Consider the following 26,720-nt stretch of genomic DNA (forward strand, 5'->3'; position numbering starts at 1 on the left):
TTGCTCTTTAACATTAATAAGAACTCAGCATGGCTATGCCTGTCATCTTATTAAGAGCACTGCAGCTAAATGTGATCATTATCTCCGCCAAAAGAGAGAGAGAAAGAGAGAGAGAGAGAGAGGAGCAAATGAAAGCAATGAAGTGCAAAGATAGGAGCGCCCACTAAGCAGGCCGTGCCGAATTGTCTTATTTCAATTAATTTCAGTGCTAATGCTTCGGACGAGTGTGATTTTAACATAGATGGCTTTAATAAGTGAGGCAGTGCAGCACAACACATTAACTCCTTTCGAGGAGGTCAGCCAAGTCACGGCTGCATGTAGCCACTGAGCCGGTCACAGCCTTTCTGCAGGCTTTTTCCAACCTCTCCACTCCTGTGCGCTGACCTGTAATCTGCTGCGATTCAGGATTTTGTAGTTCCACCCAGCTCTTATGAACCTCTATAAACAATACCACTTGATGCACATGTACATTATGGGTATTCAATTGACCAAACAAGAGCTGTAGAACTATTTCTGTTGTCTCTCTTGGGATTTTTTGTAGCCAGTGTGGTTTCTCCACGTTCACTGGTCTCTCATGTAAGCGTCTTGAATTTGTAGGTGGTCCCGAAGGACTTGCATATTGCAATGCAGGCTTTTGCATAGCTGTTTTTAGGTCTTTCCTGGGTCATTGTGTACCTGAACATGTGTCCCTAGAGGGCTAGCTCATGGGCTGGCTATTCTCTGTTTTCCTGTCCTGAGGGGATTTTTTTCTCTCCGCCAAGCCTGAACTTCGAGAGTTGCTTAAAGAAAGAAAAGGAACTTAACTTTTTTTTTTCTGCTCTTCACAATTTCTTTATATTTTACCAAAAAGAAAACCCTGAATCAGATGCGGCACATTTACATTTTTGCTAACGTCACAAGTTTAATGCAATCCCTGCTTCTTGCTATTCTAAAGTAGTCATATTTTTCATCCCATATTCTAGTGCTTTGCATCTGAACATGTAAAATAAATGTTTGCTCTGTTTACTGCTGAGTGGGCACTATGTGCTTTATAGTGTTTCATAATTACTCATAAGCTGAGGATCAAATAAAATTAAATGGCTCTTTTTTCTAAGTGAAGCAATGGAAAAATATTTATAGAAGGAACAATTACATAGAACTGTTGATGCATTGTGTCGGGGCCAAAGAAGTACCATTTTCCTACCATAATTGCTTCTTAATAATTGAAATAATTCTACAAGTTCATTATACAAATTGCAGTGATTAATATTAACTAACATACTGATGGTTTGTGCACTGTGTGTTCATTCATCTTTTCTTTTTAAGTAATAAAAAATAAATATATATATATATATATATATATATATATATTTTTTTTTATATATATATATATATATATATGCAAAAGAGACTATGAATAGTCTAAAAAGCTCTCATATTGTTCTTTCGCTTGTTTTCCCTCATTTCAGTCTCAATTTGAGGTTGCTAAATAATCCTTAATGAAACAAATGTGTATTAACATTTATTGGGTATGCACATTCTAAATATAGCAGGATTTGACCGGAAGAAAATAATAAATAAAAAGCTGAAACATTTTAAAACAATGAAATGCAATGGACCACTGGCAGAAAAAAATATATTCTTATCTGGTTTCTTTATCACATATAACAAGTTTTTTTTTTTTTTAAATATGGATTGATTAAAAAAAATCGTTTGGCATTGTTACACACACCAATATTGATGCAAAGTGCGCGCGCGCGTGTGTGTGTGTGTGTGTATGCGTGTGTGCATGCGTGTGTGTGTGTGTGTGTGTCTGTGTCTGTGTGTGTGTCTGTGTGTGTGTGTTGACAACGATACAAATTTCGCACATGTTCCAACACACACACACACACACACACATACACACCAAACACACACCTTGGATTCTGTATTCTACTGTACAATGTTTGATCCACAGTGATGGTTAAGCAGATTTTCATTCGTGGTACAGCTTTATCCTTGGCAGATCCTTGTCTCATTGTGCACGGCCACTGCAGCTGGTTCCACAGGGCTCCTGTAACAATGCATAGACTTTGTTTCTGCTGAGTCATCTGCGCCCCAGACACGGGCCAGCAAACAGAGAAGCAGTCATTAATTTAGACCTTCTTTTCTCTATTCCACTTTATTTTACTCTGTTCTGCTGAGAATGCACACATGAATACAAAGGTTTATTCAAATCATTAATGAACTGCATGCGTTCGAGGCTAATCATTTGACCTTTGGTTTTGCGCTCTCCGTAGACAAATGCTAGTATTTGCAGAGGAGAGCATTAGTTATGTCATGTGATTTATGATTATAGCATTAATGTGGCAAATGCAAAAGCAGCCCCGAAATCAATGTGAAATAAATACAGGAATCCCAAATTAGTGTTTCATGCTGCTTTTGTTCCACAGATTGTGCTGATTGTGCTGAGGGTCTTTGCTGTTGCAGCTCTTTATGTCTCTTTCTTTCCTTCTTTCTTTCTTTCTTTTATCTTTTTTTTCCTTTCATGCAACTTGGCTATGCAATAATATGCCTTTTCTGGAGATGTAGCTAGTTACAGATTATTTATTTATTTATCAATTTCTTTTATTTACTTACTTATTTATTTATTTATTGCCTTGTGTAACTGCGTTCCATATTGTCTGAATTATTCAGTAGTGCCCCTGGACTAAAGGTTATCAATTAGTGTGTTAAAGCAGTGCTCAACAACCGGCTCTTCAGCGTGACAGGATAATCTGGTCTTTAATCCATGCCTGCTCACAGAACTGCATAGTCTCTTGTGGCAACTGTGTGCAATTGTGACACTCGTAGGCCTTTATTAGACTTTGGTTATGTGCAGGAGGCAACCATCAATAATGATGTCTGTCTTAGGTCCAGAAAACCTTGGTCTAGGTATAATCAAACGTATTCCTATTACTTATTTATTGGTTTAATCATTCATTGGTTCTGGGATTTATGATCCTGTGTTCGACTTGGAAGGTCATAAAAGTAAGATCCACATCACATTCTAGTGATTTACAGATGGACTTCTCATCAGACATTTGATTGCCATAACATACTGTCCCTGGTAGGACTCAACCCTGCTCAGCTACAGAGATAAAGTTTGCAGGTGGGAGTCTTGGCTTGGTTTGACATGCTTGCCTTGGGCGATGTGAAAAAGCAAAAAAAAAAAAAAAAGACTCACTGAACTTGTGAATTTCGAGTAGTGTTCTTTCTGTCTCTCTTTCTCCCTCTTTCTCACTCTCTCTACCCAGTTGCTTGATTTCTTCTCCTGCTGTCTGTGCACTCATGCAGAATTAGCTTATTTGTCAGCGAGCTGCGCCTCCGAGCCCTGGTGCACATCTCCAAATCCATTTCCAGAAGCGCAGCACAAAGGACGTTGTCCTTATGTCATGACGACAAATTTGCTGAGCTTCCTCGATCCCAATGCAATGCAGGAAAATGGTCCCATCGCTCCTGCAGAGGCCTGTAGAACACTAATGACTCGGCTTCTGGCGCTGAAGAGTCCTCATTGCACCTTTTTTTATTATTATGATTATTACTATCGAGCGTAAGCTGTTTTTTTTCCCTTTTCCTCTGAAACCAAGGTGATCTGTAAACATACACAAGCTCACAGGCTGGTGAAAAAGAGAGATGGCTTCTGTGAAATATTCATATAGAACCTAGAGAAAGTCTCGCTTGAAAGCCGGGAGCTGAGCAGGATCTTGACCAGAACTAAAACAAAATGTTAAGAGGAGGCTGCCCTTTCTGTTTGCCATTTTGGATATTTTTCAAGCTTACTTTTCCAATTTGTAACATTTGTGAAAACTACCTCAGCCTTTAAAGTGCTTCATGATGTATACTGAATATTTTATATACTGTACGTTTATACATTTTCTACTATCCCATAAAGCCACTGGAATATGCGTACAAGTCAAAATTGATGCCTCAGCCTGTAAATCCACCTGTACAGTGGATTTTACTGTAGTGCTTTCCATTGTCATTTGAAAAAGCTTTCATTCTCTACGTGTAGGACTTCTTTTGCAGGCGTTTTTATTTTATTTTTTAATCCGAAATCTCTGTATAGGCCATCCTGCCCAGCTTTGCCTCATAACAACAACAAAAGCTGGTTACAGCGTAATGAATGGCCAAATCATGTCTGCTTTATTTGCCCATTTGTGACTGTCACACTGCTTTGTGTTTGTTTAGACTCAGGCAAGTTCAAGATTGTTTTTATCAAATGCTCAATATAATTTAAATCATGAACTTCATAGAGTTTAATATAGGTTTACTTTGGATTCTACAAAGTGACTAAAATAAAAGGAAATAGGATTTGTAAGTAATGCGCTTGTTCTTGGAGGTTTTTTTTTTTTTTTTGTTCCCTCTTAAAGCGCTAAAAGGGAGCACTTATGCACTTGTTTGGCCAGTGGCAGATTGTCCACCTAGTAGGGAGGAGGAAAAGGAAGTGGATGAGACTGAAGATGAGTCCTACTGTGACACACCCTGTGTGGTCCGAGCAGCCTGCCCACCTGATTGATTAGCACTGTAATGGGGATATATGGAGAGGTTAGGAGAGCACGGCTCGTTCCTGAATCACAGTCTCACACAAACATGCACGCACACACATTACCTACACCCAACCACTGAGAGTGCAATCTCTACGGAAGGGGGTATCAGCACAACAGCTCTTTATTCTCTTAAATGAAGTCCATTTTTAACGTCAGACTGAGTGCACACCAGCTGTGTGCAATAAGCAGGAGCGTTATGAATACAATAATACTTCCTGATAGCTCTATATTAACATTGCTCTGTTTATTTGGCAGTATGAAAGTCTTCTGGAGTCTTGTTATGAAACTTGTAAATGGATTCTCAGTCTATAAGACAGTTGTTAATAACAGTTCGCTGAAATTGATCATTGTTATAAAATACCATAAGCATATTGTATCCTATACTGGCCCCGGAATATTTGTGATGGTTGGACTATTTGTTTCCAGATTTCAGATTTTTCAGGCACACTGCACATGCATTGACTGATAATATTACATTACATACGTAGGACTGTTTTTGGAAACATTTTTGTACTGATCACAGTAAATGATTTTATCCACAGAAGTGCAACGTTTTCTGAACAGTTCACACATCAGAGAAAAACAGAGATCAGACATGCTTAGCCACTAGACTACAAGACACATACCAGCATCATGATTCTGTTTGATGTGTTTTTTGGATCAACACCTTTTTAACTATTGGTTACCTGTTACAAAACGATTACAAAGTATATAAAATAGAGGCAGTTATTTTACAAGATAAGTTACAAGCATGCCTTATTATCCTGGCTCTTTGCTTATTCTATAAAACAATGATTCATTTATACTAATCAAAAGTTGGATTCATATATCACTGATAAACAGAAGTGGCTTCCTGTTATCACAAATCATAATTTAAACTTACATCAACTTTACAAGTTATAGATTCTGCATCAAAAGTTATCATGTTATTCATTGTAACGAAATACATGAATCCCTGCCAAGATGAAAAGGACTGATCGAAGATGAACCCTTCCACCCCCCCAAACGACCCTGAACTGAAATGACTTTAATCTCAGTTGAAGTGAAAAATGAGGGGCATAGGGGGTGAAAAAGGAAAAGAAAAGCAACTTGTTATTCTGGCTTGTTATTCTTCTCTGTTACTGATGTGTCTTGGCCTACCGTTGTCAGATAGGCAGGTGGCACAATATGCCATTGGAGGAGAGAAACCTGCTGGCAGAGCAGACACGCCAAAAGCGAGAGTGAGAAAGGGAGCGTTAGAGAATGCGGGAGAGTGGGGGTAAAAAAAAAAAAAAAATACGAGAGCTGAAAAGAGAATGATAGAGTGCATTTGAATGGTCCGGTAGTTAATGCTTTATGAGATTGGGCTGAGGAGGGGGAGACGGGGGAGTGCAGCGTATGCAGTATTACGCCACATAAATCTGGAGGCCTGCTTTCCCTGCCTGTGCTCCCACTTAATTACCTGAGCCCTGTGCACACCTATAGCTCTTCCCTAATGGCCAGCTCTCACTGCTCCTCTCATGCCACATGCCACCATGGCAAGAGGCTCCCCACATGTTACACATTTCCATGGGAATGAAGGAATGGCTTGACTCACAGCCTTCTTTCAGCCTAACAGACACACAAGAAAGGAATTTCATGCATAAAATCATGCTTGTCCTGCCGGTTTGAGCTAAGCGTTATGGATTTAACGATTTTCTGAAGTGCATAGTGGGTGCAAACCCAGAGTATCAGTGTAGCATTGCCATTTTGAACACCTCCAATTGACCTTGGCAATTATTGCTGGACTAGGCAGCAGAAAAGTTATGCTATATCTTAGTCAGGAGCTGTCTTCTATCAATGAGCTGCAGTGTCGGCCATCGATCCATTTCATGCCAGGATACAGAGCTTGATTGATGCTTGGCGAGTATCTGGCTCGTCTGGAGGACAGCTTTGGGAGAAAACCTAGGCCCTGTGCATTTCCACTGCTTCCAACATGATGGCGCTGATGATGGAGTATAGATGAGGGCCCAGAATTCCAAAGCCTCTAGACTTGAAACAAGTTTTGCAATCTATAGTAAGCAATATATATTTATAATCTTTAAAATAATTTCTAAAGATGTCTTGCAAAACTACACCATAAACTTTAAGTGATGATGGGCATCTTTTGAAATATCTTTTTTCCTATTTTCCCTTCCAAAGCTGCCCTCCACAAAACATTCTCACACATACTGTACAGTACACATATGGATATGCACATTCATTTTGGATCCGACATGGGCAACCTGGCCGTCGCAGACCTCCAACCCCCGAACCTCAGATCAGCAACACATGGACTCAACCACCGAGCTGCCACTTTCACATAGGCCTAGTTATTATATAGTGTTGTCAAAATGATATGCATGGGTTTCATGGAACTCCATAACTTTCTGAAACAAGTTATACAACAGTCTGTAAATCTGTACCAAATGATATCTTTCTGCTTCACCTGGGGGTTCATAGGCCAGGATGTCTACATGTTTTACTGGATTTGACTTGTGTAAATGTAATGCAAACTTGTTGAATAACCCAGGAACACATATTAAATACAAATTACTAGATTGATGGAGTGTCTTTGATGATTATTACACAGTCTAATCACAGATTGTACACTGTGAGCTTCACAAAGCTGGAATTCATGCCAGGTCTGCTATTAAGACATATTTTCCTAACAAAAGCCAATGAATACTAATGTGCAACTGGTGTAACAAGCAAAAACCTGGTCCGCAGAATAAAGGATGTTGGTGGAGGTAGGGGTAGTGGGTCATTTATTCTGATTCATGTTTCTGTCAACTTTCACCATATTTCCGTCATTGGGATTGATTTAATGTGTTTGGAGAAAGCCAGTGTATGCCTTCAATCCACAATGAATGCTGGCAAGTTTAAGCATTGTGGGAGATCAATAGTAGTTTTAGTAGCCATCTTGTGGAAATCATTAAATAAAAGGGTTACTTTGCATGATCACATAGCAGCCAAAAAAATATTAGGTGACTTTATAGAACCGGCTGCAGTCTGTGGTTCAAAGACCCCTTAAAATGTTCCCATATCACATGATGATACGGCTAAAATTATTTGATTGGTTTCACCATGATGAAGTCAGTCTCCTTCCATACAGTCTTTTATAATTAAAGATGATGACACTGATTTGCCTGGTTTGGGTCCACTTGTTCCCTTAGAAAGAGGGGTAACTGCAAATCATATATAGCACATAGACCTAAATCATATGTAATTCCCTCACAGAGACCAGATTTCAACCAGACGTGCACAGATTAGAGATTTAGGACTGAGCGTCTAAACTGTTTTTATCATAAAATGTATTAATACATCATCTCTGTGCAAAATCTTTAGAATACATGGTGTTCTTTGCTTCATTACAGTTCGAGAGACTTGTAGAATATACAGTGTGTCAAAGAGCACTGGATCTGACCTAGTGACTCATGACAACCTAAAGCCTTCATATTCACTGCCTTTTGTTAATAATCACTTACAGATTGTAATAACATCCTTTTCCACCCAAATAATTATGTGGAATAAAGTGGGAAGGAAGAAAATCAATGCCTTAATGATACCATGCCTTTCGTTTGCAATATCAGAGCATATAAAACTCATAAATAGCTACTTTACCTGCACTTTTATAGGTTTTGGCCTGCTGTTACTGTTCTACTGTAGGACACCTCAAACATTTTACAGCAACAATACATATACAGGTATACATGTATACAAATACAGCAACAATAGTGGATAATAGTAAGGTATAGTCAGTCTCCTTCCATACTCCGTCCATATGTGTTATTTTATAGTTTTGAAATCCCCAGTAGTGTTGTAGAATGTAGAAAATAAATCAGTAAAGAAAAACAAAGAAATTTGCAAGTGACCCTTTTGAACGGTAGTGTATGTGTATATATATATATATATATATATATATATATATATATATATATATGTGTGTGTGTGTGTGTGTGTGTGTGAACGGTAGTGTATGTGTGTATGTAGGCATGTTGGGGGTCTGTTTATTGTTTCATTTCTGTTTGAAAGGACAAAAAGAACTAAATGACTCAAAACAAGATACGTTCATTTTGATGAACGGGTTTTAAAGGAAAGAGTCACTAAAATGATCCAAACTTCCCATCACTACTGGGGAAGGAACTGATAGCTAAAAAGACTAAAGAATACTGTTACTATTGAAATTTTAAGTTTGGGGGTATTTACTAGTTTTAGGAAGGAATTTAAATGTTGCAACTCCACTTTGAAAAAACAAAAACAGTCTCTCGCCGCTCAGTTCAGAGTTGGGGTGTGTGAAAGAAAGAAAGTGAGTGAGAGAGAGAGAGAGAGAGAGCTCGTGTAAAGGTCTTGTTACCAATGTAACCAGTGTTTTTGGTCATTGCACAGGAGATCATGGGTTGCCAGGTCAGTAACAATCAATCAGCTTTGATCTTTAATAGACCTTTCGTACTGACTTCTCAGTTAGACCTTCTGTCCTGAATTTTCCGATAGTAGACACAAAGGAAGTGAGAAACGAGAAGAAAAAAAGGTCAGTATGTAGTGCTCCGAAGATGTTGTTAACACACACACACGTGTTTGTGTGTGTGTGTGTGTGTGTGTGTGTGTGTGTGTGTGTGTGTATGTGTGTGTTCAATCTGCAAGTAACAGAACGAGCTAAAAGTGTTGAAATCAATTACAATGCACATTTCATTGTATGAAGTCGAGCACAGAAAGCGATCTTTATACAATATTGATGGATTTCCAAATGATGCAAAAACATGACATTTAAAAAGAAATCTGTCTAATTAAAGATGTCAATCCAGACAAACACTAAGCAATTAAAACTAATTGTTATTAAGGGCTATATGCTTTTATCTTTTTACGTTTACAATTCAAAAATTACTCTTTTTTTATTTTATTAATTTTTTTATTTGCATTTAAATGATTGTTAGAAAATAGTGACGGATTGGTTCATTTTGTTTAAACATGTAAAAATATTTAGCTGATGAACTGTTAAAATATTTCCAGGATTAAAATTGATCCACAGTCACACCACTAATAGGGAAATGTGTTTAATACTCAAGTGCAGAAAAAAAAAAAAAAAAAAAAAGTGAATATTGCATGTATGTCCTGCCTAGTCCCATAAATAGTAATTCACATTGCAACACTTAAAGAATATGACAATATGTGAATAAGCTATGGCCTTAGCAGAGCAGGTTAACACAAAGCGCTTTAAACACATTTTTTGGTTGTATACTGTACATGACAGAATAGGGAAATGCTGAGCGCCACACCTGCAGCGGGAGAAAAAAGATTGCGGTAATTTGTTCATTAAATTAACAAGACTGGACAAATCATAAATTCATTAGCTAGTCCACTGGGCAAGTCAAAGCTCCAGTGTGCTGCACAGTCCCGTGATTTGGTTGCCTGGAAATCTAATTGACTTGGCTAAAAAGTGGTAGCTAACATAATGTAATAACCTATAGCAAAGTAGTTAGCTATTTATAGACATCAATACAGACAGGGGAATACTGAGTATAAGAATTCCTGCCTGTATTGTGTTTAAGCCCTTGAGAAAATCAGCATGTTGTTGGTCGAGTTTTAAATGTGGACTATGGTCTTCTTTTTTATCAAAAATATATTACTTGATTGTGGTCTTACCTCAATATATTTAACTGTGATGTGGATGCATGTTATCATATGATAGCTTTGGGTACGTAATCCAACATGTTCTAAGTTGGACTCCACCCTGTCGAAAGTACTTGTAGTGGCATGGGGTAGTCTTGGCATTGTTTTCTCTGGGCCTGCTGCTCAGGCCCCTGGCTGCCTCTCCTCTCTCCCAGTAGCAGTGAGGGGCTGATTGCTCTGGGCCTCTGCTGTGCTATGCCCAGCCTGTTTGGTAGCTGATCAAAGGGCCACTCATTCAGGTGCCCAGCACGCTAAACTGACAGGAGTAGAGAAAAAGAAGGGAGAGGGAGGAATGGTGAGGGCAGAAGGGGAGGCCAAGCTCTCCAGCTGTCTCTGGTGTCATGCCAAGTGAGGATGGCGAGGACCCACAAGAGGAGCTGGCTGGGGATGGGCTAGCGTTATGCCACGCTCGAGATACGTGAGATGCTAATGATCCTCCCCATGCCGGAATGCCGCGCTACACCAGGCCCGTCTAAGTGGTTCACTCCGCTGGGGATACTCACCAGCAGGTCCAGGTAGCTATGATTGCTTTTTAATGTGTGGCTCTTAGCCAATGAGAGGGGGGATTTTCATCAAGTATGACTGCAGAAATATTAAACTAGCCTGGGATCGTTTTTCAGTCATAGTCCATTTAACAGTGGGGCGTGGGGGTGGAGGTGGGATTTGTGGAGCCAGGAACCTCACTCTTGCCTGCACAAGTTTACCCAATTAGAGCTCTAAATTTTTATTAATATGCCACAATGTTAAATAAACATGCAAACAGCTTTTGTGGTGTATGCCAATTAAATGCTGTTTTATTTGACTGCGACTTTAATCAGGCTGCTGCACAGGGGGAGGATACAGCGTTTAATTAAATTGTAGTACTTTGCTATTCCTGTCAAGGCGTTCTTTATGGTTTTGAGGTAATCTATACGGGCATCAAACATCGATTGAACCATATATTAATAAATTATATTAGAATTTACTTTTTTTTTAATTTTATTATTATTTTTTTTTAACTCAGTCCACTAGAGATTTTTCAACTCTGGTAGAAAATGGCAGAAAGACAGAAGTAAGGAAGTGGGTGTGAATTTTTTTTTTTTTTTTTTTTTTTCTGTGGCGCAGTGGATCAGTTACACAAGCAAACAATGCACAACAAACACACAGTAATCTCTATTCTCTGAAGGAAAAAATGTTCCATAAGCTTATTTTCCTGGATTTTTATCGCTTCCCACAATCTACCGATATTGCCTTCTGGGAGACTTCTTTTAAATTTCAGCTTGGAGACCTCAGCATATTTAGAGGCCTATCTGATGACGTTGTCTTTGTTTAGCATTCTCATCAATAGCATGCTAAAAAAAAATCTCCCTCTGCATTCTCTAGACTCATATCCAACATGTCAAACTGACAATGGAAAGTTGCATGCTGTTATGACATTATTCTCTGCAGGTACTGCTGGTATTGGGTTTATTTTCTCTCAGGAATCTATAGTAAATGTGCATTCTGTACAATGTGTACACATTTGAAATCATGTCTCGAGCACAGTATTAAGGAAAACGGGACTATAAGTTCAGTGGCCACTGGGTAACATCTCCAGGCTGATCTGTCACGCTCAATCCTTGTGGCCAAGAGTTTTTTTCTGGGTTCTCTAGGTTCAGGACACCTCTGAGATTCTTTTCTGATCACCAAGTTTGTAAAGAGTAGTTATTTGCTTAAAACAATCCAGCCATTTATCTGGTTTCATTTTGTTTTTGTACCATTCTGTGTAATTTCCAGACAATATTGTGCATGTCTAAAAAGAAATCCCAGAAGACGTGGACAAAGTCACTGAGCACACTTTTTACTCCACTGTGATGTTTAACGTGAACATAAACTGGCCCTCTTGATCTTCATGATTTTGTGCATTGCACTACTGTCACATGATAAAAGCTACATGTAGCCAAAATGTTGAAGAATGACCTAATCAATTTCTGCCACCGCATCATTCCACTGAAGGGAAAAATAAATGGAATGCATATACAAAAATCATTTATTCTAATTTAATTCTCATTAGTGAAATAGTAATGAAAGCATGTTCCTACCATTTACAGACAATACATCATGACGATCTTCTCTCTTCATTATTCCTCGTGTGTGTGTGTGTGTGTGTGTGTGTGTGTGTGTGTGTGTGTGTGTGTGTGTGTGCGTGCGTGTGTGTGTGTGTGTGTGTGTGTGTGTGTGTGTGTGTGTGTGTGTGCGTGTGTGTGTGTGTGTGTGTGTGTGTGGGATGTGGTCAGTAATGGCAATAGCATGGCGTTATTAATGCACCAAATTTCTAGCAGCTCTGTCTGCTGCCATGGCCGACTCTTTGTATTAATCAGAGAAGCTACACAGTGAACATGATAAACTGGTCTAGGGGTCGTGTTTAAACAGGCTTTGCCACACTGCATGCTTTGTAAGAGGCTATGGAACATCCCCAGGGTACAGAAGGGGTAATGAATACATCTTTTGGAGAGGTGGCATGAAGCCCTGGAGAGGCCTCTGGAAGGCTCTGTTTACTCCGGCCCTGCTGGCTTCGGCTTCAGCCCAAGAGCGGGCAAGGTGCTACGGCCATATGGAAGGGCTGGTGTGTTTGAGTTGGCTGGAGGTGCTGACAGGACTGGCCTGTGGAGAGGAAGTTCCAGGCCTGCTTGTGTGCACTCAGCACTACCAGAACAGAGCGTGGGCTGGAGAAGCAGTGAGGGGCCGGGACCAGAGCATAAGGCCTGTAGCCAAGGGGACAGGATTCAGGAGGGAAAAGGTCCCAATTAAAGAGCAATGAGGACATGCAATTACAGAGTGATGCTTGGCTTTCTAGCTCAAGGTCTGCTAACTATTTGATGGTATTAGCAGTATGTGAAAAATGTAACCTTTAGTACAAGTTGTTTCAGAATTACGCTGTATGATTATTGATTTATTGACATGGTAAATGTCGATGTGCTTTATAAAAATATTGTTTATGCCAATAATTTAGCATATTTCACTTAGGATTAAGTTGTGCGTGTTGTTCGCAACTTATTTGTACACCAAATTTACCTTCTACTTTACATTTGTACTGCTTTTCTTTTGTCTTTTCCTTTTCTAAATATTACATTAAAAGTTGAATGTGAAAGTTAAAGCTGCAATATTTTACTATCTTAAAAAACAAGGAGGCATCAGTTACTCACAGTGTCTGTGTGTGAGACGGCTGAAGCAAATATAACGTGGGTCTCTGTCATAAACAACACAATTAGTGCATTCCTAAAAAATTTAAATAAATAACAAATACTCACCCTCGTGTATTATTTATGACAAATTTGATATTTCAAAGCTATTTTTTTATTGTATAAGGGAATAATAGGGCTAAGAAAAAGGAGTTGTCAGAGAAAGTGAGAGAGAGAAAGAATGAGAGAAACAATGCCATAGAGAAGAACAGGAGGAGAAGAAATGTCGGAGTACAGTGAGTGTAAAGCTGAGGGGTGTAGAAAGTGAGGCAGAAAGTAAGAGAAGCTGATGGAGTAGCCTGGGGGTTGGTAACGTGGAACTGCATTGCATGGAGCTACTCTCAGCATTCTCGTCTCCCTGTCAATAACTCATCACACGACGAGGCATGATGAACAGAATTCCTATGGATGAGAGAGGATCTTCCAAAGTGATGCCTGCCAGCTATGCCACCTGAATCCTTCTCCTTTTCTCAACTCCGCACTCCTCTCAGGCACTGATGCAACCGCGTATGTTCTGATCAGGTTACATCACCTGCAGAAAAAAAAAGAAGAAAAAAAAAAGAACATCGCCTGGAATGCACACTTCTTTATCTTGCTGCAAAGTCTCCTGTGCATGCATTGCCCCTACATTAAAATACATCTATGGAGTGGAGCAATTTCATTGCTAATTAGGCTATATCATTTTATAAAAATCATCCACGTGGCACAGATATAAATGTGCTATAGCTGTGATCGATTCGCTGGAGCATGGCCTATGCACATGCATATTCATGGGGTGATGTAAAGAGAGGGGGAGTGTGCTGCTGGATGATGCGTAGACTTTACAGACAGGCCCATAGAGCCTGCGGCAGGCAGTCGCCATAAACAATCACACCCGGCCCATTAATAACTCTAAAACTCATGCGCCGCCCCGGCCACAAAGAGCACAAGTGACATTTTAATAGGGCTTTTTTCCTTTTTGTTTTTTTAATAATGAGTGCACCGTTTGCTATGATGCACCACACAATATGTGCCTCCCTGTTGTTTTGAGGCACAATGCATATTTTTGCTGTAGTTGGCATTTATGGAGAATAATTTAATGTACTGCACGTGGCTTCCTTTATGCGTTCTCTCCAAGTCATGTTTCAAATATCTTCAGGGAAGACATTTGTGTGAGATGGAAAAGGAAAAAAGAAGTGTGTGTGTGAGCGAGAGAGAGAGAGAGAGACTAATGGAGCTTTATATTAACACTATGAGTGAAGAGTATTGTTTTAGTTTTAATATTATTTTACCTTTTTACTATTTTTTGTACTGAGTGATGTAATCACAAATGTCTTTACTTTATAAAAACCTATGGTCTGTGTCTACAGTATGTTTCCTGAAATAGTGGGTCCAGTTGACTTCTCAGTTACATGTACAGTGTGTATGTATGTGTTTATATGCCATACACTACAAATATTTGTGGACACCTGATTATTAAACCCATACTGTATGTGCTTTCTGAACATCCCGTTCCAGGGTTATTCTCTAGTTTTTGTCCTATTTACTATATGTCCTATTCTGGTATAATAACTTCCACTCTACTTCTGGTGAACTACCAGAACTTTTTTTATATATATATATATATAGATTTTGTGCTGTTGCTGTGGGGGAATTGCATAAGTGAGGTCAAACTCAGTTATCAGATGAGGTGTTTATGGTCCATGCTTTGTACAGAGCAGCACATGCATCTAACAGGTTTTTGTAATGGTATACTGTAGCATACATTTATTTAAATTAGGAGCTTTCACCATTGTGGTAACAGAGTGGAAAAAGTCTCCATACCTTACGGGTGTCCATATAGTGCGAATACTGAATATGTACAGTATGCTTTTCTACCTGTTGAAAGTGTTTTGTACCAACACAAAGAAGTAGTCACCATAGGCTGTACATGTTTGCTGAAATGTCTGTTAATCATCTACTTTTTTTTTTGTGCATTTGCAGAAACTAAACCAGGAAACGGGCTGTGTAAAACCGGAAACATTGCTCTCTTTGGAAACGTAGTGTACAGTGGGCTGCTGAACGATCACTTCTGGCATTTCGGGGTTCCCCTTGTCACAAGACTGGTGAGTGATTCCCTGCTGTCTGCTTTCATCACAGATCCACATCAATGGCATATCCACGTCCACCTGTGGCTGGCTCTCACCACGTTTTATAGCAGGATACATGCTGAACATTTCTGACTAGTGTTTAAAGACACTTCTTTTTTAATTTTAAGGATTTCTATCATTTCTATGGATTATCATGAAGTCCAGGAAAATTTCATAAATTTGTATCAATTTGGATTTTTATATCATGCATGAAGTACTGTAAGCTGAATTTATCTTTTGATGGTAGTCTTAACAAATTGAAGAACATGCAGACTATTTTTTCTGTGCTCTCTTTACTCTGTTACAGAGATACACAAAGTGGTAGTGGATGTGTGTTAATGCTGGAGTGGTTTCTCCAGTCCTGATCTTCATTACTGTCTAAATATCAACAATATGAAATTATTATGAAATCACGAAATTATATGTGTAAGCCTGCTGCACTAGATAATTGAATAGACTTATGAAACTTTTTGAATGCAAATATTAAGAGTAATGGAGCTTTAATTGGACTGTAACCTTAGCACACATCACTGCCTCATAAAGTTTGAGTTTTATTAAGAACTGGTGTGCATCGATGCTGACTTCCTCAAGGAATAGCAGCCATTGTGCTCATCGGAGTGAAAATGCAGCTTGTTTATAGCCGCGAGCCTTTCCTTTTTTTCTGCATCTGTTTTTTTAGAGGTTTACCTAATTAACAAGATCACTTTCGGAAGGATTTTTATTTAAGTATTGAATAGAATTTACAGAAAGCCAAAACTTGTGGTTATACTGTAGAACATTGATTAACAATTGCATTGTTTTATTATTATTATAAAAAAAAAATCAGAAGTCTTTTTTAAGCAACACAAAAACTTTTAATTTGCCACCATGAGCTCTGATTAAGACATGCTGAGCAGGGCATTGAGATGTCTACTTTTTCTGTGAGTTGTCTTTATTTTGCTATTTTTCAAGCAGTCTCTCAAGCAGTGAAAATGTCAGAATGTCTACACTGTGTTTCAGTAAAAAAAAAAAAAAAAAAAACAGTATGAAAGCAACACGTCATACCAGAGCAACAGACCTAAAGTGGCTTTCAGAGAGGCAGCTGTCTATACAGTATAATTTTCATTCGTTAGTGTTGATGTACATATTTTGCAGTGCACATTTTGTATATCCTCATAAATGCATTTTACATATAATAATTTACTGACTCATATTAGCAATCTAAAACGAAATATCCTTTGGTATATAAAGTTTGCCTGTTTAGAAAGCTTTTTTTCTACACTTTAAGCAAAGGCAATTATAGTGTATTGTGATTAGTGACAGTGATTTTGTATGAGCTGTCATGCGACGATAAAGGCTGTGTTTAATTTAGTGTGCTCTGACCATGTGCTTTTGCTTTTAAATGAACCAAATTAGTTGTCTGTCCTGTGATATGTGGTGAGAAAAAAAAAAAAAGAAAGAAAAGAAAACATGTAATTTCGAGAAATTTCGAAATGTGTGGCAGCTGCTGTCTTAGCTTGGACTCAAGCAGGTTGTGTGGAAAGCCTCCTGTCCAGTTACACTGTACATTCCCATTTCCAGCACAACATCGCCTCCATGAAATTGCATTTTAACCCCTCTCTCTCTCTCCGAGGTGTCCGAAACATTCGAGGGTCACGACAAAAACGTAGAAAAATGGAAGGCACTTGTTTTTCAAACGTAGTCTCCCTCAATTTTCCATGGTGGGTTAATGAATAAATGAATTGTGGCGGTAATTGGAAAGGAAAAAAGTGCCCAGTGAGTGGAGGAAAGAGGCATGCAGCTCCACTGAGTTTATGGAGGCAGAAATGATGACGCTGGCTAAAGCGCTAATGAAGAAGGCAGGGCAGACTGAGGCGGACTGGCTGACAGGACTAAGAGTTACAGTGCACTGAGAACTCTGCACACTGTGTGTGCGCGCACCAGTGAGCGTGTGTGAGAAAGAGAGAGAGAGAGAGAGTGGGACGACTCCTCATTACGAGGTGTGTTAGGTACTTGGTTTGCATGTGGAAATGGCTTGACGGGTCCCCACTTCGCGGCTGATGAAAACGAGGCGGGTTGGTGAGAAGGGATTACTGGAATGGGAATGTCCAATCACTGTCGCTGGCATCACATAGATGGCTGGATAATGCTGAACACTGTCAGCTGGCTGTCAGAGCCGAATTTCAGCTGTTCAGCAGAAAACATGTAATTGATAGCACTCTTGGGCTTCTTAGGTCTTCGAACCACACAACATAAGCACAACCCTGCCATCACAAAGGCTTTTTAATATCTGGTGGACTTATGTGGAGATGAACCTGCATTCGTATGTTTCTGTTATTACACTTCAATTAGGTTTTCTTTTTTTCTTTTTTTAAAAAAGAAATAGTTTTTTGATGCTTTGAAATATTCTCAGGCTTGCACTTTTTTTTTTTTTTAAAAGACTCACTGCGCTTGCGGCCAATATGGCCTCCCAGATGTGTTCACCTGCAGTTGGCCGCCGCTGGCTCCTAATTAAGATGATCTGGCAGGGACACTGGCTCAGCCTGGCCAAAGCCTGCCTCATCTGCCCTGCTTAAAAAAGAAAAATGCTCCTGGCTCATTCTGCTCGCCTTGACTCAGCTTGACACCTGGGCTCAGGTGAGAGGAAATGATCGCTTTGACTCTTGATTTCTGGGTTTTTCCCAGTCTTCAGTGCTGCTCCTTACCTCCAGTTTGTGCCTTGTTAGTATGTAGGCTCAGTAGAACTTTAACTAAGGGTTATGGAGCATATGCATGGGAATGAATGTAGGTCAGTGGAGAATATGATGACTAGGACAGGTGGTCATGTTTCGTACAGGGAATAGCAGACCTATTTTTCTACATGCGTTAAGGGATGAGAAAGGTTAAAGTGCACAAAACAGTAAAAACGGAACAAGCTCAAGTTGAAAAGAGAGATCAAACCCATGGACTGAACAATGCTGGCATTAAATATTGAATAAATGGATTGCGGGCACATAATAGAAAAAGGGAACACGACAAGATGCATAACTATTCGGGTCTCTGAGTATTCTTCCCTCTTTCCTCTCAAAGGAAAGGTTTCATGTCTCTGTAATGGAAAATGACGTCCCGAGGGCCATTCGTCCGCTTAGTACTTAACCTGAACAAGCAGCACCATGAGCATGCTAGGCGATGTTTCCAATAGAGCTGGAGTAGAGAAAGAAAGAAGGAAAGAAAGACAAAAAGTGTTCCAAAAGGAAATAAATAGAAAGCGTTGCTTAAATGTAGAAAAATGAAGAGCCGCTGATTGAGGAACAAAACTGGTTAGGGAAAACGATGGTTGAAAGAAAAAACGGAGAAAAGGAAGAAACAAATGCAGTTATGCTGCCCATGATTAGTGTGCTTGTGATACTGAATACCCTTTTATTCACTTTTCGATTATCTGTTTCATGCGTGATCAGCCTGGTTAATGTTATGTTGAAAAATGTCTCTGCTTTATATTCTACTCACTTATTCTCTTTCTGAAAACTTACCTTTCTTTCCTCCATGTTCTTGAAAATCAGTATGAAGCAGGTTCTAGCCACAGCACATGCACCACTTTAGGTTCATTTATTTATGACCAAGACTTGAAATAGACTAGTGCTATTTTATCAGAGATGGTATCTTTAATCCAACTTGCTGGAGGGATTCACTTCAGTATTTCCCTTGTCCCTTTGGGGACTGATTGAGAGAAGAAGCTAACTCTGTGCTACAAACAAATCCATAAAAAAAATATATGCAACACTGGATTACTTCATTTTCTCGTGAACCCTGATAAGTAGTAATTTTATTGTTCAAAAGCCTAAATGAGCTTAATAAGGTTTTTCATAGTTCTTAACTACTTCACTAGTGACATAAAGGTACTTTTTAATCTACACATGGATATTTGGCATGCTTAAGGTTAAAACTTACGAGCTGCAGATCGAATGTATAGAGTGAAATTTGCTGAGACAGGCTTATCCGCATGTTAACCCCTCACTTCCTCCGCACACCCCCCTCTCTAACAGTACTCCAACGCAAACTCACTCACTGCTGGACACACACACACACACACACACACACACACATACACTACAGGTCTCCGTCGCTGCCAGCCCAAAGAGCACTTCTACTCACTGCACGGAGCCTGTCAACTGACTCCCTCGGCTCTCTACCAGCATTTGCTGACTTCTGATTGGCCAAAGTGTGGAGCGCCGGAATCCACCGAGTCCTCTCTCCCGGAATCCCAGCCTCATCTTTTTCACAAGCATTTCACGGAGAAACAAAAAGCACTAGAAAAACAGAAGCAAACAAGAGAGAGAGAGAAAGAGAAACAAGCAGAGGGGAAAAGAAGAAAGAGACTGATCTATGCCTTTTATGTGCACTTACAGTTTTATTCCTCTCGCTTTTATCAGCTGTTTGCTTCTTGCCTCTTGCTCTGGGCGACTTTTTTGCGCTGGGTGACACGAGACAGTGAAGAGAGAATTCTCCAGCAGCTGCTCAGAGAGACACACCTCTCCTCAGCTCCTCTCTACAGGAGAGGTGGCAGACACGTGGTGTGCTCCTGCTCTCCTGCACTCCTCCTCTGTCCCGGCCTGGATGAGTAGCTATTGTGAAGATCTGGCTATAACAGTTACTAAAGCGAGATCTTCCGTGCTGGCGTGGAGCAATACATCACTGGAGCAATGCTGGAGAATGCTGTCAAACAGCTTCTGGAGTGCCTGCCCTAGAAGCACAGCTTTCCCACTCAGCAATAAGAGCGTGAAGCAGCCAGTACGCTGACATCAGGATAGACCGAACGCACATGAGCAGAGAGAGAGAGAGAGAGAGAGAGAGAGAGAGCGAAGTGCGTGTGAGTGGTGGAGAAAAGGAGAAGTAAAAGCAGTTTGTGTGGTCATCAAGAAGACAAAAGGAGCTAGTAGAAGGTGCAAAGTAAGACCAGGCAGTGTTTTTCCACCTCCCTTTACCCTTTGTCCCTTTCTTTTTTTCCCCCCTGGGCCAAAAAAAATCTTGCAGATTACTAAAAAGAAGAGGAGGGGACTTCCTTTTACAACACCTGAGAAGAAAGAAGAAAAGCTATAGAACCAGAAAACCACCCGGACTTTTGGCGTGTCCCACTGCGCTCAGGTGGCCGTCACATCTCCCCTACGTCTTTTTTTTTTCCTCCCCCTTGCTTCGTGCTCACCTGTCCTCTGGTCGAAATGATGATGTATTTTTGGGTGAGTAGTATACCTTTACCCAACACGGTGGCCTACTAGCTATCGTCCCTTCACACACACACACACTTCCTCTTTAATGTATGGCTGGATGAATTAAAATCACAAAGTGATGACAGATCATTAGCATGTACAGTACTGTAGTACAGGGCTCCAATCTTGCTGCTTTTTTTCCCTCACCATTTCTTTCCGTGTTATTATGAAAGTGCATATGCTTTTTTTCTGTTGTCTTGCTCTTCTCTGAGTTGAGTTTCAGTGTTATCTTTAATATACCGCCTCTCTGAAGGGCCCTGTTCTGTAGTGCTGGTCTGAAGGGAGATGAGGATCCGGCTGTATCTGTACAGGAATGTTTTATTGATGTTCAGAATAAAGAAAGAGGATCACATAACCTGATTCTGCAGAGACCTGGCAATTTCTCAGCTCACTGAAGGAGTATGTTCAAATATGAAATAGGGCGAGTGGATGTAAATCCAGTGTCGTGCAAATTTGTTTAACATGAATCTGCTGTCACATATAGCTATCTCACTCTCTGATAGGGGATTTTATGGACTTTTGGTTTTTCTTACTGGTGTCGTTTTCTTTCTTCTTCTTCGTCGGCTTGTGTTGATTAGAATGTGAATACTAAGCAATATATTCTTGTTTTTTTAATTGAAAAATTTTCAACATGGATTGAACATTTGTATTTGTATCTGACACTGTAACGAAAGCATGAATGCAGAGATGTGTGCAGGAGGAGTGAGGTGAAATCCAACAGTGCAGGAAGAAATCTTTTAACTAATGTTAGTGTAGTGGATGGAGGATTTCTCCCGTCCTCTCTCCACCCAGCATCCTCCTCCTCCGTCAGCCTGGCCGCCGTGCGGCTCAGCCCTCCCCTGCCTGTTAGGGGCCAGATGAAAAGTGCGCACCCGCAGATGTGGCAAACAGGATTTAATGATCGTCAGAAAGCAATCTCTCATCTTCGAGCTCGGTGCGGCGCTTTGATAGCGAGGGCTGGTCATTAATCATTCTCCTTCATCGTTCCAGTGTGCCAGAGCCCAGAGTGCACGCTGCCTGCTCAGCCTGGGCTACGGCGCCACGCGGCCTGGCTCTGCGCCGGCACCGTGCCACTCACACACCTAATCTAATCGGGGATCACTTTCAGCTGGCCGCCAGGAAGTGCAAGAAAAGAGATAAAATTCACCCATGTCAGACATCCTGAAGCTGCTTTGCTAATGTAAGCAGAGCTTTTCTCTTTGAAGACGATAGCAATGCGTGCGTGGGGAGGTTTCAGGTGTTATGTGTCGGTACAATATAATGTATGTTTTTTATGTTGTTGTTTTTTTTGTTCTTTATTTTATTTATTTTTTTTACTTTTTTCTCCGGGGTTTGTGCTGAGACGATATTCAGTAAAGTTTTTCTCTCAATTTCAATGGGGCCAATTTCTGAAAGTAGACAGAAGTAAGGCTCTGCTGATGTTTTGCTCGCACCAGAACAAAAGAAGCAAAAAAGGCAAGAGAGACAGCTTTTCTCCTTCTACTGAATAATTGAGTGTTGCGATGCAGGGGACTTGTTTCTGGGTGAGCACACATGCTGATGGGAGAGCACACCGCTTACTTTTATATCAAAACTAAATGCAACTCATTGGTCTGATTTTAAGCTCAATGTAAGACAAGACACGCCTTATAATTGGTCACTATTAAACAGATCATTTTATAACTTGTTTATATAATATAGTATATGCATACCTTCAGGTGATCAATTGTGTATTTAACCTTAACATCTTAATATGTGATTTTTTCTTGTTAGTTTGTTTATTTTTACCTAAAACTACATCTATCTAAGAAACCTGTTAAAGGCCCATCTTACACCCTTCACCCGTCTAATACTGCCTTTTGCTAAAAATCTGAAAACTTGCTTATCAGGTCTTAAGGTTACTGATACAGTATCTATTAGAAATAAATGTCAGCAAGGCATGTGCTCTTGTTCCATTGATAGTTTCAGTGACGATGTAAGCGTCAGTGTTGCTCCTGCTCTCAGTAACTAACCTGCGTTTAGGTAGCGATGTCGACCTGCCTGAGACGGTCTGTCTCTGTTGACGCTCCCTCCGAGCTCTCCATATTCATTGAATGCAGCATCTTCCGGAAGCGGCGTCAATCAGCCATGTAATTCAGAGTGGAGAGCGGCTGCCACTGGTGTCATATTGCTAAATGAAGTGCTTGTGCTAATTTGTCACCACATTAATTGATCTGTGTTTTCCAGTCACATACTGTGGGTCCTGTAGCGCTCCGCCTGTGTATTCATCTCCAGCGCTGTGCCTCCACGAGCTTGCTTGACAGCTGGAATAAGTTTCCATTTGCCCTGTTGTCTCAGTGAGGCCTTCAGCTCCGCTATCGTGACCTACACTTGCACAAGCTTGTTTTCTCACTCTTTTCCCAATCCACGTAGACGAGAATCTATTTTCAGCTCTGACATTTACTAATGCATGCACAGCAAAACTGTGTTTCTGTAAAGTCATTATTAAGCCGCATTTCTGCTTGTTTGGGTTTGATGCCCCCCCCAACCTAATTCGAAACAATATGCACAGTTCAGTTGCCACTCAGCAGCCATGTAGTCCTTTCTGTCATTTTTTTTTTGGTCGAGAAAGAGCGAAGGGTAACCACACGGTTCTAGTGATGGTGCAGCTTTTTACGGATCAAGAAGATTTCTGAAGCTCCCCATCCAACACGGCTACCCGTGTTCCTGGTTCACTTAGTATAGTGTGTAATCCTACTGCCCTACACCGTATCTTACATGCTTGGCATTTCCTAATCTCTCTTGCACCCCTGATAAGATGATTAAACAGCAGGCCAGTCAAGGGATTAATCCCCTGACTCTAAACAGTCCATGTAGACTGGGTCATACTGCTCCACTGATAATGAGAGGAAGACCAACAAAGATCTTGTAACATCCATGACTATAACTGTGAGCTTATCACACTTTGATATCATTAGCTGTGTTTACACAGGGTTTCCCAGGGAAAGGCCATTACAAGGATGCTCCATTATCTCTGTCTCTCTCTCTATCTCTTTCTCTCAATCTCACTCTCGCTACCTTCTCATATTCCCCCTGGAGGTGTGAGTCGACAGCATTATCCAAAGCACCGCTTAAAGCCCTACACCTTTCTAATGGGCTGTGGCACTGGGACTCAAGTGGGAAGACCAGAGTTGGAGATCAGTGGGCTCTGGGTACGACGAGTGCAGCTCGTAGTCCGGATAGATCCATGAATCAATAGTGCTGTGGTCAGGGCCTAGGAACAGAAAGCAAGGTCACACTGAGGGCTTGTTCATCCTCCCTCAGTGGAAGGCTGACCGTGAAATGAGCACTGGGAAAAGGCATAAAGGCAATGAGCATAATTACTCAAAGAGTTCCAGAATCAGCATACCTCCAAACGCTAACTGATTATGGCAATTTGCCCATGCTGTATTACATGTGAGCATACTTCATTAAGACTAAATGAAAACAAGCGCAGGAAAAAAGGATGTGATAGAGTGAACACGGGACTTTAAAAGGACAAACCAATGGGTAGGACAATGCGCAGAAAAAAGAAAGAGAGAGGAAAAGGGAATAATTGAGGAATGGGGGAAGAGTGCCCCTGTGTGTGCGGGAGTGGAGGACACTGTCGGGTTGGGGGACGTGGAGTTTAGCTGTGGGCCGGGGACATCTGCAGCTCTGCCAGCTACGGGTCATTAAGATACAGAAGGGACACACAAGCTATAAAACTAATGGCAGGACTGTGACATTAACATTATAGGTTATTGACCTATCAAAAAGGATTTATGGTGCAAATCAAGAGACAGTGTCAAAGTGAATAAAAGAAATAAGGCTGATTCCACACCTTCACTTCACTCTTTCTGTAATTCCGTAATCCCAAATCACCATTTACTTCCCTCGGAAATTTAACAAGAAAATAGTCAAGGAGAACTCTGACCAATATTCCCTTTTTTTTTTTTTTTATTATTTTTATCTGACTTGCTCCATTTCCTGGCTACATCTAATCTGGACACTCTTTGCATCTTGGTGAGTTCATATCAGCTACAAAGCAATCCAGTGCTGGATTTCTGAGGGAGAGGGATGTGCACATGTAAAACTTATATTATGAATATTGTAATTATTTAATTATTTTACACCGAAATACAGCCATTTCTAGCATATATAGTATAACAGATTTCTGTGTATATGGTTTAGTCTCTTGAACATACAGTAAAAAAACAGAATGTAATATTATATGGGCTGGGCTATAGTAAATTACAATTTAGATGGTTAATAAGCAGTATATACTGTAAAGATTATATTATAAAGAATTGACTTTAGTTTCATCACAGGTCTTTTAACTAATGTCATATTTAGAGATCTAATGTGATGCGTAATTTGTTTTAATTTGTGTTTTATTGTTTTTTTTCTCCGGTGTAATTCTTTGTTCTTTAATTATTTGATCTTTCTGTTTATCTTTATTCTCCATGTTCATCATAAATTCCAGTTAATATAAATGACACATCATCAATAAAAGAAAAAACTCTTTTTATCTAAAATATTAATTAAACCTAAGTGTCACCTTCATTAATTGTATATTTATTTGTCACTAGTTTTTGTTTGAATTCTGCAGATTTACATTTTGCTGAATCATTCGCCGCTGGTTGCTGATAGACTTGCGAATGAGCGAAACTGTAGAATCCCATGAAGCCTCGAATGGCTGGGACATTGCTGTATAAAAAGCCTTGTGCAGTCAGTAAGTGGAGAGCAAATGGAAAGGCCAAGCTATGTCATTTTCTGAGCTGGCCTGTGAACTCACGCAGCACAACCGGCTCCCAAAATCCTACAAGGCTAATGTTTTTGTTCGGCTGTCTACTCCCCATGCCTAATGGTCTCTGTCTGAGGCCTTTCAGATTTAAGTAACTTTGTCTAAAAGCCTTTCTAATGGGCCTCTGTTTTGGTGTGGGGAACAGCACGCAAGCAAAAAGCATGAGGCTGAGGCAGGGGAGAGTGGAGGCATGGTGAAGGGAGAAATACTGAAAGGGGGGAGAGATGTCTCGAACAGAAATACACTGTGTTTGTTTACTGTATTTTTACATGCTTCACGCACATCTGCTCTCCATTATTTCTAATATTGTCAGTCTCTCACTACCCATCTCTCTCTGTATATTGATTTATTCCGATCCTCAGCAGTATTGTGACAGTTGCCGAGACTGGTCAGTGACAGGAATGTGAGTTGTTACTTGTTTGTGTTGATTTGTTGGGGAGGTAGGCCATGTTGACTAGTGTTGCTGTGTGTGAACACTGTTAGTTTTGGAGCGCTGAGCCTTTATATATCGCTCAGTCTTGCATCACTGAAACTAGTCCTCCTGGGAGTTATCTGTTTACTCATTTGGCCAGATGAATTCCATACGCATACTATTTCTTCACATTATACTTCGTCTGCCGCTTAACTAAATCCCTATGTGTAAAGATCTGTATTTTAACGAGTTGCGATAGGGGCTCTCCGGTCTGTTTTTTATTCTATAGGCCTCAACATATTTCCCTTTTTGCTCTGCCATCTTTTTGCTTTTCCGTACTTCTATCACTCCTATTTCCTGGCCTAGCCCTGGTATGCAGATAATATATTGACTGCATAACATAAGGTGAAAGGTTAATCATCATCATCTTCATCATGCTTCACTTGCTCCTGTATAGCCATGACGAGACATTCTGTTTATAATAATTAAGTAAAGAGTGTAATATATATATTGCTTAACTGGACAGACTCAGACAGATTTTTTAATATGTTTCCGTTATTTTTTTTTCCTGTTGCTGTTGAGTATTTGCTATTTAACACACCATATTAAAGCACCAAAACATTGCTAGTTTGGAAAGGAAGGGAATAAATGAGAAACTGTTCTTATCTGGAATATGAGGGAATTGTCAGATTTTAGTGACACAACCTGGATAGTGGCAGGTGACAGAGATAAACATTTGTATTCTGGTTGATATTTACAGAAAGATTGGTGTACATGCACA

At 40.1% G+C, this 26,720-nt stretch overlaps 1 protein-coding gene across 6 annotated transcripts in view; it reads left to right on the plus strand.

The window, feature by feature from the left end:
- Positions 1 to 26,720, plus strand: part of rbfox3a (RNA binding fox-1 homolog 3a) — a 350,843-nt gene that overhangs the window by 213,608 nt on the left and 110,515 nt on the right. For all 6 annotated transcript variants that reach the window (XM_053511558.1, XM_053511554.1, XM_053511560.1 and 3 more), the window contains exon 5: positions 15,377 to 15,498. In XM_053511558.1, the coding sequence (XP_053367533.1) occupies positions 15,377 to 15,498 (122 nt within the window). The remainder of the gene's footprint in view (positions 1 to 15,376; positions 15,499 to 26,720) is intronic.

The sequence above is a fragment of the Clarias gariepinus genome, chromosome 14 (genome assembly GCF_024256425.1).
Source record: "Clarias gariepinus isolate MV-2021 ecotype Netherlands chromosome 14, CGAR_prim_01v2, whole genome shotgun sequence".
Lineage (NCBI taxonomy): Eukaryota > Metazoa > Chordata > Actinopteri > Siluriformes > Clariidae > Clarias > Clarias gariepinus.